This window comes from Schistocerca piceifrons, chromosome 5, assembly GCF_021461385.2.
Source record: "Schistocerca piceifrons isolate TAMUIC-IGC-003096 chromosome 5, iqSchPice1.1, whole genome shotgun sequence".
Taxonomy (NCBI): domain Eukaryota; kingdom Metazoa; phylum Arthropoda; class Insecta; order Orthoptera; family Acrididae; genus Schistocerca; species Schistocerca piceifrons.
The window spans coordinates 413,807,413-413,820,163 of NC_060142.1; the positions used below are offsets into that span (position 1 = coordinate 413,807,413).

At 39.1% G+C, this 12,751-nt stretch overlaps 1 protein-coding gene across 1 annotated transcript in view; it reads right to left on the reverse strand.

The window, feature by feature from the left end:
* Window positions 1-309: 309 nt before the first annotated feature.
* LOC124799042 (C-Maf-inducing protein-like) overlaps window positions 310-12,751 on the reverse strand; it is a 939,973-nt gene continuing 927,531 nt past the window's right edge. The window contains exon 14 of the mRNA XM_047262580.1: window positions 310-1,086. Coding sequence (XP_047118536.1) covers window positions 962-1,086 — 125 coding nt within the window. The 3' untranslated portion in view covers window positions 310-961. The remainder of the gene's footprint in view (window positions 1,087-12,751) is intronic.

Genomic DNA, 12,751 nt, shown 5'->3' on the forward strand with positions numbered 1-12,751 from the left:
TATTGCTTTTGACATAGGGAAAGGTTCAGGACGATTTGCAGATGTCATTTCATACAATTCTACCAGGTGGTTACAAATATGTAATACTGAGCATAATTCTTCTTTCCACTGCCTGTCGATGTCTGCTAACAGATTACCTGTTGGCTGTGGAATTGAAAAGCAGCAGCTTTTGCTATCCAAGATTTTGATCTGTGTAAACTTAAAAAATGCTTAAAATTGTAAATACATTAGGATACATTTCTAATTTACATGCTCATTCAGGGGTTACACATTAAGCTGCATAAATGCTAAATATGTTATAGACTTAAATTCCTTTCTCAGTATTTGTTTGGTTTATTTTATCTGAACTGGGAAGTACAAAACATACAAAAATAAATAAAAATCTCTTACTCTGTTGTCGTGCTGTTTGTAGAGTAGGGCTTAAACATCACAGATATTTAAGACAGAACAATAAAGTTTTCATAATTTCTTATGTAACAAAATTCTCTGTGTACAAAACACTTCATTTATAAACTACTCAGGCTTATCAAACTGACAGTCAAGCTAGAATCATATTTCCCTAGGCCTCTAGTACTGTTGCAATTTCTGAACTCAGTATAAATATGTGATAATAATTAAATAAATTATTTTATGAATTTATACACTCATTTAAATAAATGTGGTTTCTGATCCATTTGTAGCTAAACTAAGTGCTCACTGTTCCTCTTATCCAAAAATTCTTCATATAGAGCATGTTATATCACTCTCTAACTGCAGACATTACTTTTTGGCCTATATATTTGCTTACGAATGCAATGTACATGTCACATAGATTATTAAAGTATCAAAACCTAATTCATGATAAAAAGAATGAACACAGTTCTTCGTTCACCATCTCTAATTTTAATCTATATTTAACTTTGGCTTTTTATTTTATGTTTGTTTTTACAAATTTATACAGTCTATTAAGGCAATCACTCCATTACCAAGCTTCTGTGTAACGCACATCAAATTCTTGCAAAGCTGGTAGCTTCTGTTTTAATCTCTCAAAAGTCTGTGCACTGAGCTTGGTGCTGTTCAGATTTAGTTTACGAAGATTTGTCATGGCTGCAATAAACAAAATTGATTTCATTATGACAGCACATTATTACCATACATATGACATATGACCAATAAACTGTATTCTTTCATGCAGTACATTAGACTTTACCACTATCATTCCACAAATTCTACTATTTCAATGGCTACAAGAAATACTACTTTAATTTACAATTCTAAAATGATGCTTAGCACATATAAGTTATTGATTGTACAATGACAGACGTCCGTGAAATTACTGGTAACTGAGTCACAGATTAAGTAGTTGAGAATTACAAAGGAAATAGAACCAGCAGGAGTGACATATTAAGCAGTTTGAAGAAAGCTCTCTTGAAGTGTATGACAATAATAGGCATTTTGCTAAGGAGTTCTTTATCAGCTGAAAATTCAGTAATGATGACTATAGGAAAATATTAAAGGATGTCTTCAGTATAAAGAACAACTGAGGTGAAAGTACCCACTACACAGGGGAAACTAAATGTTATTAAAGATTTTTGTTTGAAACAAAGTTCTGGTCATAAAAGAAAAGATTCAAAAATTAATAACAAAACTAGGCTTCTTAAGAGCCTTTATTTACTTCTTGACTGCACAAGAGAGCTATGTTACACAAAGTTTATGGAAGGCTTTTCAGTGTGCAAATGATTAGCTACAATGATTTTATAAAACATTTATATGTCTCCACCAATAACAAAATCATGAGTTAATGGTAAACCTCTGTCATACAGAGACCTACCTACTCCACTATTGTATCAATGCTGCTGTAAAGACATTACACTAAAGCAAGATTGCACACTGATACAAGCAGCATTTTAATATTTTTCTGTAGTTAACAAATGGACTAGTCAGTTCAAATATGACTACAAGGGGCATTCAATGAGTAATGCATCACATTTTTTTCTCTGAAAGCAGGTTGGTTTTATTCATAATTCCAGTACATCAAATCATTCCCCACACTTTTTGCTACGAACTCTATTTTTCAACATAATCTCCATTCAGTGTGATAGCCTTATGCCACATTACTGGAAGGGCCTGTATGCCTGCAGGGTGCCACTCTTCTGGCCGATGTTGGAGCCAACATCTTGTTGCCTCAATAATCCTATCATCTACATACTGCTTCCTGCATATAACCTCCTCATCATCCACATACTGCTTACCAAGGAGTGCATCCTTCATTGCTCTAAACAGATAGAAGTTGGAAGATGGGAGATCTGGGCTTTAGGATGGATGAGGAAGAACAGTCCAGTGAAGTTTTGTGAGCTCCTCTCGGGTGCATAGACTTACAAACGGCCTTGCATTTCAAGGAGAAGGAGAAGTTCATTTGCATTTTGGCAGCAACTGACATGCTGAAGTTGTATCATCAATTTCTGAGAGTAGCTCAATATACTTCAGAGTTGATCCTTGCACCGTGAGGGAGGACATCAAATAAAGCAACCCCTTCAGAGTCTCAGAAGATCATCATCATGACTTTAATGGCTGAATGAGTGGCTATGAACTTGTTATTCAGAGGAGAGGCGGTGTGGTGCCACTCCATGGATAAACCCATGTTTCGCCACCTGTGAGAAAACTCTACAAAAAATTGTCATGATCAGCTTTCTTCAAGAAATTCTGCACAGATGATCCTCCAGTGCTCTTAATGGTCTTCTGGTAGGAAAGAAGGAACCCAACCAGCATATATCTTTGAGTACCCCAACTGGTGGACAAGTGTATCAGCACTACCAACAGACACATCCAGTTGTGTAGTGACGTGTTTGATTGTGATCCATTAATCACCTCAAATGGGTGTGTCTGCATGTTTCAAAATTTTTGAGTCATACCTGTGTGCTACCAGCCAGGAAGTGGGAGATCAGACATGTTTGTGCAACCTTGTTGTGATGATGATAGACACCTTGCCCAACGAATTACTGTGCTTTTGTTCTCTGGTAGGTCTCCATGGATATTCTGCAAGTGCCTATGAATATCTGTGATGCTCTGGTTTTTCCACCAAAAGAAAATCAATGACACCTCACTGCTTGGTATGCACTTCCATTACAGATGCCAATTTGAAGGCTTTGCATAGTGCCACCATCTATCGAAACGTCGTGAAGCTATAGGGACTGAAAAGGGAATATTCCATGATGCCCCACTACAAATTCCATATTTTCTTCAACTGAAACTGGCTGAGAAAAAAATGTGTTGCCTTACTTATTTAATGCCCCTTGTATATTCTTTTGAATGTCAAAGGCATTTCAAATTTTAACTACGAGAATGATTTATGAAGAATGCTGACCTGAAACAAATTTCTCAGCAATGTTTGGCCTGTTTGTAAAAGGAATTCAACTGGCTATGTGTGCTAATTCCTTATGGCAGGTATTGTTGACGTTTAACATTTTTTACCAGAAACAAAATGCAATCAAAGCAGTGGGTGGCAGCTGGTAGCCCTGCACATTCAGAATGTGATTCTTCTTATTGATTACCTTGCAAAGGGTAAAACAATAACTGGTCTATCCTGTGCAAGTCTACTGGATGAAAATATGCATGAGAAGAGGCCTGGATTCCAAAAGAAATTCGTAGCCAGAAGGAGTTTTATGTCTTCAATTAAAACACGAGAGAGAGAGAGAGAGAGAGAGAGAGAGAGAGAGAGAGAGAGAGAGAGAGAGAGAGAGAATCACAGCCATCATATTTATTGCATGTGCCAAAAATAGCAGCCCTCAGCCAGTTTTACTGTTTTCATTTCAAATCAAGTGGATCTTAACAATATTTACGTCTGAAATGGATCATCCATTTATTGTCTGCAAAACAGGAAGGAAACCTGACATATATACAAAATAAAAACAAACGCAAAAGAAATGAGTCTAAAGAACTTTTAAAACAAGAAAGGATCAGGCTGGGAACATGCATAAGTACTCTAACAAAGAAAAATTTATGCAAAATCTTGGACTAAAATGAGAGCAAGGTACAGGAAGATGGGAGATTACCTACTTTTATTCAAATTCAAAAATATTGTCTCTAAAGCAATAAACAGTTTCAAGATGAGGACAGAACTAGAAATAAAATGCCAAAAGAAGATGCAAGCTAAAGATAAAGTGATACCTACAAAAGGGCAAAATTCTGAATTTTTTAAAATTAAAATTATTTGTCTTATTACTCTGTCATGTTATCAAATTTTATTAATGCAATAGGTGTCATGGCTGTCAAATTTTAGTAATGTAAGAAGTGTAATGGAGTCAAATTCTTGTAATGTAAGGAGATGCATATGCATATGGCTGGTGGCAGTAGTAGCTTAACTGTCAACAGACAGAAATGAAAATGGTGTGTCACAGCCACGGTTACTACCAGGGCGATAACACATCTGTATGCAATAGCACTAACCACAACCAGGAGGTGGAGCCAAACACAGAAATGGTAGCAAGCCTGCCATGTTTGAGAATAATTTTCAGTGGAGGTTGGATGTCTCGAGAAATTAGGAAGACCTTTTGTATCATCAGGGGAAAACAACACTGCTAGGGAAATTCACATAAGTGACTTGTGTACAGCACCAAGTCATTTGCAGTCAGAGTCAGTACCAAATAGGATTGATTACCAGGAAGCAGCTAGCATAACAGATGAGTCATCAGGAGCAGTCACTATAGAGTGACACTTTGACACTTATGTGGTAAAAACTCTGAGAAGTCTGTACACATTTGAGGGTGGACAACGAAGTTTATGACAGATATCCAGTAATACTTATTATATTGAGTTTTTGCCTGTTAGAGACAAATTCTATAGAGCTTGTTCTTTTCTAACAGTAGCAATGAGTATTAGTATTTTCAGTAAGTCAGAATATATAGAATATATAGAGGAACAAGGGCTGTCTCTAATTGTCTGCTAGTGAGCTGCAACAAGTAATTCTTATTATTTTGTGTGGGTCAGAATATAGAGAGGCACAAGTGTTTTATCACACTTGTCTCCTATTGTGGTTAAAGTTTTTGACTGTGTATTGTCAGAATGAGTTACAGGGAGAATGCTTGTCTCTGATAGTGAGAAGTAGAACTTAGGAACTGGGATTTGCTGGAAAGGACTAATGTATAGAGTGATAGGATGTAATCTTTGATGTGTAAGGGTATAAAGCCACTATAAGATACCTCTCTAAATAAGGTTTAAGTATTAGTAAATAATTTGTTCTTAAATTTTATCCGTAAGTGTTTGCACCTATTTTTACTCCCTTCAGAGCCAGCAACTTCTCCTCTTCATTCAAAAATCACCTGTGCTAAGTATTCTAGGATAATTTCTCCTTCTCACTCCATTAAAGATAACTTAATAAATCTCTGCCCACATTGTCATCAACATCCTGATTGTGCCACACAGCCCAAAACTGTTGGTAGACCTTTTTCCTGAGTATGACAACTCATCAATTTTCATGCCCCATTTTTTGCAGGATAATTGCTTCTTTTCTCTTAACTGTTATTAATTTTTCTTTCTCTTTGTCACTGGTTATGATTCTGCTCTGTATACTATATGTATTATCTAATTCTTTGCATATAACATGTTTCAGTGTTTAAGATGGTCGAGCCAGTTTGTGGGGAATGGATCAGTAGAGGTGATATATCTTTTAGTCTGTAATTACATTTTTATTTTTTTTATTTTGTGTACAGGCTATTAGTTTTGGTATACAGTACCATCCTTGGGTCATCCCCTGACATGCAGTCATCATGCTCACTTCCCAAGTAGGTGTGACGACTGCATGCCAGGGGATGAATATTTGACGCATCTGCTTGGAAGCAAGTATGATGACTGCATGCAAGGGGATGGCCTGATTGGATCTAATGATTTATGTAGTGGTGGTTCAGATAAAGTTTGCTCCCTGCCTCATTTCAAACGAGCAACACTTTCCATCTCCAGAATGAGATTTTCACTCTGCAGCGGAGTGTGTGCTGATATGAAACTTCCTGGCAGATTAAAACTGTGTGCCCGACCGACACTCCGCTGCAGAGTGAAAATCTCATTCTGGAAACATCCCCCAGGCTGTGGCTAAGCCATGTCTCCGCAGTATCCTTTCTTTCAGGAGTGCTAGTTCTGCATGGTTCGCAGGAGATCTTCTGTAAAGTTTGGAAGATAGGAGTCAAGATACTGGCCGAAGTAAAGCTGTGAGGACCGGGCGTGAGTCGTGCTTCGGTAGCTCAGTTGGTAGAGCACTTGCCCGCGAAAGGCAAAGGTCCCAAGTTCGAGTCTTGGTCGGGTACACAGTTTTAATCTGCCAGGAAGTTTCACTTTCCGTCTCATTTATGGACAGAAGCTTTATTATTTTTAGGAAATTTCTTATATTTGAGCTTATTGTTCATGGATTCTGCAGTGGATATTAAGGATACTGATCTATAATTTTGTTCATCCTTTTGTTCTTCTTATACACAGCTATGGCCTGCAGTTTTTTTTCTTTTTTTCTTTTTTCTTTTTTTTTAGTTGCTTGTAACTGTTCACTGTGGCAGAGATTCATGATAAATACCAGATAAGAATGAGGACAATATTACAGAGTATTGGAATTTTATCAGCTATTGCCTTATTTGGTTTAAACTATTTCAGTTGCTTTTGAACATGAGAGATGCGTATTTCTATTCAATCCATTTCAATGTTTTTGTAGCAGCTGAATGGTGGTAAGTCTGTATCATCTACTTGTGTAAATGATTTTTAAAAAATTCTAGATTCAAGACAGTAGTTTTTCTTTTGCTATCAGATTGGGTAGCTTTCAGCCACCGTTGTGACTTTACTTAGGGCCTGAATTTTTAAAAAAAAGGAAGATAAGGCTTTAATATCCTGTGGATGATGATATCATGAGAAATGGAGCATAAGCTTGGATTGGGGTAGGAAGGATAAGAAACTTAGTTGTCAGATGAGGATTTGATTCACCATCCTCCTAAATGCAAGACAGTGTGTCTGCCTTTGTCTGCCTTGCTCAGTAAGAAGAATTTTATCAGATTATCAAGCAGAGTTAACATGTAAACCTTACTGTGGAAGTTGTTAAATATGTTGCACATAATGTTCTTTCTAGATGCATAGATTTCTACCAACTTTGATCTGTTGGAACTCCTATGTTCTTTGCGGAACTGAGACTGCACTAATCTCCATTTCCTCAGTATTCTTCACTTTCATAAACCATGGTTGCTTTTTCTTAACCTTAATCAACATACACAGAAGATACTTATTCAGAGTGCAATGAAGAATACATATAAACTTTCTCCACAGTTCTTCTGCATCAATCATAAAGAGAGCCATTCATTTTGTAAGGAATGTCTGCTTTTCTGCTCTTCTGAGCATAAAAACTCTCAAAGTCATCTTGATGGATTTGTTGACTGTAGTACACATCATGCCTGTAATAACAATGTGCTCACTAATCCTTGATACTTTACTAAAAATGACAGGGTCAGGTCTGTTTTTAGCCATGAGTTATAAAATGTTTCTGCTACATCTCTATGTTGAACTCGTTGCTCAAGACAGTTTTAGGAAAAAGTATTCAGAACTATGTTGGAAGACCCCCTACCCATTCCACTACCAGTGAATGCATAGAGCTCTCATTTTATGTGGAATATGCTAAACTTTCCTCCTCCTCCTCCTCCTCCTCCTCCTCCTCCAGAGGTGCACTGGTGCTGCTGCTCACAGTGTGGTTTCAGTTGCCCGAGACTGCAGACGTGTGTGAGAGTTGCGTTTGCATGAGTGTGTGTGTGTGTGGGGGGGGGGGGGGGTCTTAATGGCCGAAATCTGTAATTGTGTGAATCTTTTGGTTGTGCCTATCATGACTCAGCATCACCACTATATGGTGAGTAGCAACTTTCCTTCTCTAATATTGTTGGATTATTATATCGTAGTTAATAACATTTGTCATCTACATCTACATGGTTACTCTGCAATTCAACTTAAGTGCCTGGCAGATGGTTCATTAAACCATTTTCATACTACTTCTGTAGCATTCCAATCTTGAATGGTGTATGGGAAAAAGGAACACCTAAATCTTTCCATTCGAGCTCTAATTTCTCTTATTTTTTTATAATGGTCATTTCTCCCTATGTAGATGGATGTCAACAAAGCATTTTCACATTCGGAAGAGAAAGTTGGTAATTGAAATTTCATAAATAGATCTCACCACAAAGAAAACTGCCTCTGTTTCAGTGACTGCCACCGCAACTCATGTATCGTATCAGTGACACTCTCACCCCTATTGCACGATAACACGAAATGAGCTGCCCTTCTTTGCACTTTTTCAATGTCCTCTGTCAATCCTACCTGGTGAGGATTCCACACCGCACAGCAATATTCCAGCAGACAACGGACAAGTGTAATGTAGGATGTCTCTTCAGTGGGTTTGTCGCATCTTCTAAGCGTTCTGCCAACAAAACACAGTCTTTGTTTCACCTTCCCCACAATATTATCTATGTGGTCTTTCCAATTTAAGTTGCTCATAATGGTAATTCCTAGGTATTTAGTTGAATCAACAGCGCTTAGATTTGTGTAGTTTATCTTATACCCAAAATTTATCGGATTTCTTTTAGTACCCATGTGGATGACCTCGCACTTTTCTTTGTTTAGTGCCAATTGCCAGTTGCCACTTTTCGCACCACACAGAAATTCTCTCTAGATCATTTTGTAATTAGAACTGATCATCTGATGATTTTACTAGATGGTAAATTACAGTGTTATCTGCAAACAATCTAAGGGTGCTGCTCAGATTATCACCTAGATCATTTATGTAAATCAGGAACAGCAGAGGGCCTATGACACTACCTTGCAGAATGCCAGATATCACGTCTGTTCTACTCGATGATTTACCATCTATCACTACGAACTGTGACCTCTCTGAGAGGAAATCACAAATCCAGTCACACAACTGAGACAATACTCCATATGCATGAAATTTGATTAATAGTCGCTTGTGAGGAACGGTTTCAAAAGCCTTCTGGAAATCTAGGAATATGGAATCAATCTGAGATCCCTTGTCAACAGCACTCATTAGTTCATGGGAATAAAGAGCTAGCTGTGTTGCACGAGAATGATATTTTCTGAATCCGTCTTGGCTATGTATCGATAAGTCATTTTCTTCAAGGTGATTCATAATGTTCGAGTACAGTATATTCTCCAAAATCCTACTACAAACTGAGGTCATTGATATGGGTCTGTAATTCAATGGGTTACTCCTATTTCCTTTCTTGAATATTGGTGTGACCTGTGCTACTTTCCAGTCTTTAGGAACAGGCCTTTTGTCAAGTGAGCAGTTGTATATGATTGCGCTATTATGTCTGCATACTCTGAAAGGAACCTGATTGGTATACCATCTGGACTGGAAGACTTGCCTTTCTTAAGTGATTTGAGATGTTTCACAACACTTAAGGTATCTACTTTTATGTCACTCATGCTAACAGCTGTTCTGGTTTCAAATTCTGGAATATTGACTTCATCTACTTTCATGAAGGAATTACGGAAAACTGTATTTAGTAATTCCGCTTTAGTGACACCATCATCAGTAACATTTCTATCGCTATCGTGCAGTTACGGTATTGACTGTTTTTTGCCACTGGTGTACTTTACATATGACCAGAATCTCTTTGGGTTTTCTACATATTTTGAGACAATTTTTCATTGTGGAAAATATTAAAAGCATCTTGCATTGACGTCCACACTAAATTTTGAGCTTCCATAAAACTTAGCAAGTCTTGGGGATTTTGCTTTCTTCTGAATTTGGTATGCTTTTTTCATTGCTTCTGCAACAGTGTTCTGATGTGTTTTGTGTACATTGGTGGATCAGTCCTGTCTCTTATTAACTTATGCGGTATGAATCTATCTACCATTGTCAATACTGTACCTTTGAATTTGAACCATATCTGGTCTACACGTACATAATTAGCTTGGAAGGAATGGTGACTCTCTCTCTTTTATCTGCTAGATATATTTTGTGCATATTTTTAGTAGTTTTGGTTGATATAGTTTTAAGCCTCACTAAAATGACCTTGTGTTCACTAATCCATATATCCCTCATGACACTCTCTATTAGATCAGGATTATTTGTGGCTAAGAGGTCAAATGCATTTTCGCAACCATTTACAATTCATGGGGGGCTCATGAATTAATTGTTCAAAGTAGTTCTCAGAGAAAGCATTTGGTACAATTTCGGAAGATGTTTTCTGTCTTCCACTGGCTTTGAACATGTATTTTCGCCAACAAATTGAGGGTAGATTGAAGTCTCCACCAATTATAACTGTATGAGTGGGGTACTTATTTGTAATGAGATTCGAGTTTCCTTTGAACCGTTCAGCTATTATATCATCTGAGTTGGGGGATCAGTAGGAGTAGCCAATTATTATTTTGGTGCGGCTGTTGAGTATACCTCTAGCCGTAGTAATTTGCAGGAACTATCTATTTCAACTTCACTACAAGATAAACTACTACTACCAACACACACACACACACACACACACACACACACACACACACACACACACACACACACACCACCACCACCACCACCTAATTTATTTAATCTATCCTCTGTAAAAATTTCGGCAGAATTTATCTCCAGCTTTAGCCAGCTTTCTTTCCTATAACGATTTCAGCTTCAGTGCTTTCTATCAGTGCTTGAAGCTCTGGTACTTTTCCAACACAGCTAAGACAATTTACAACTACAATACCAACTGTTGCATGGTCGATTCTCATCGTTTCTTTGTCCTGTACCCTTTGAGACTGGAGCCCTTTTTGATTTTTCCCGAGACTGTCAAACCTAAAAAACCGTCCAGTTCATGCCACACAGCCCCTGCTACCTGTGTAGTCACCTCCTGTGTGTAGTGGACACCTGACCTATTTAGCGGAACCCAAAACCCCACCACCCTATGGCGCAAGTCAAGGAATCTGCAGCCTACACAGTCACAGAACTGTCTGAGCCTCTGATTCAGACCCTCCACTCGGCTCTGTACCAAAGGTCCACAATCGGTCCTGTCAATGATGCTGCAGATGGTGAGTTCTGCCTTCATCTATCTAGCAAGACTGGCAGTCTTCACCAACTCAGATAGCCACCAGAAACCAGAGAAAATCTCTTCCAAACCATAGTGACAAACATCATTAATGCTGACATGAGCCACCACCTGCAGTTGGCGGCACCCTGTACCCTTCATTGACACGTTCCACACCATTATTGTCTTTCTGTGCTATTGATCCATGGAACACGTAACTAACTAACTAACTCCAGAAGGACCCTTTCCACATCTCGGATGACTACTCCTCCTCCTCCCCCCCCCCCCCCCCCCCCCCCAGGGTATGCACACAGAGTGCACATTGGCTTTCTTCCTGTCCTTAGCTGCCATATTCATAAGGGGCTCCATCACTCGCCTAACACTGGAGCTTTCAATGACAAGCAATCCCACCCTCTGCGCTTGTCTGGACCTCTCAGGAAGACCTGCCACTGCCACAACAGGCAAGGCTGCTCTTGCAGGCTCAGAAGTACTTTAAGCAGTGGGCAGTGCCTCAAACCTGTTACGGAGCTGTAAGGGTACAGCCCTGTGGCCAGCACCAACTTTTGCCTTCCGCCAAGGGATTCACGTCCCCGCCACGGTTCACCAATCACCATCAGGCAAGTGACGACCGACAGGGACATCCGAATCCAAGGGCTCAGTGGCAAAAAAGAGATCCCAGGCAATGCTACAGGCTCCAGAGGCACCAAAGTGCTCGCCTCAGGTGTCCCAATGTCACTGCCCAGGGCAACAGCCTGGAGCCTGTCAACCAAGGCCAACACAGCTTCCAGCTGTTAATGGACGGTGACCAATTCCCCTTAATCCGTACACAACAGGCGCAGTCCCTGTCTATCCCTAACAATTTTTTTACTTTCTTTTATCTCACAAGTCGTTAAAAACAAACAGATGACTGACGACTATGCGAATTTACACTATACGGATACTAAAACATGATGCTACATCTCTCTAGTACTATAATATGCCAGAAATTTGTGAATTAAGCTATGCAAGTACCCAAAAACATGCAAATAAATTAAGAATGAAATTATAAAACATATAAGTGAGCTAAGAGTGCGACTTGGTGCTGGCTGTTGCTTATTCAACAGCAGCAGGGAGCTCATGTCGAAGTTTATATTATTATTATTATTATTGTGTTAACACTGATGACACAAATTGCCTGTAAATATATGCTCAATGGTTGTATTTGTACTTGTAACCAGCAGAGTGCAAGGGGCAGTCCACATTTGGCCACTGACCTTAGAATATGACAAGAGGATCCAGCCTGCTGCGCTTCGCCTGTGTACCAATAGAAAACAATGCTCTCTGAGCCTTGGATCAGGATGCTGCCTGACATCCTCGCAACAATAACAGATGTCCACACCATCACATTGAGTATGGCGACACAAAAGCTACTGCTGAAATGGAGGCATGCAGTCAGCAGCTGGAGACCGCCACATGAGGGAAACTCCATCACATTCACTCTCCAACCAGTAATGATTGTAAACAAGCCTAAATAAAGAAGTCATTGTAAGCATCAACAGTCCTTCTTCAACTACACAACATCCTTCCTTGGCAGAGAATCCTAGGCCACTCAAAGCCATCAGAGCTGTCCTGTTATGCTATTGAGAATGGCCACATGTTCACTTGGTAGACAAATGGCTGGTTTCCCCATTTGATCTGGCCTTAAGTGACCAGTAACAACCAATCACTTGCCCTGAAGCAAGTATGTGCAA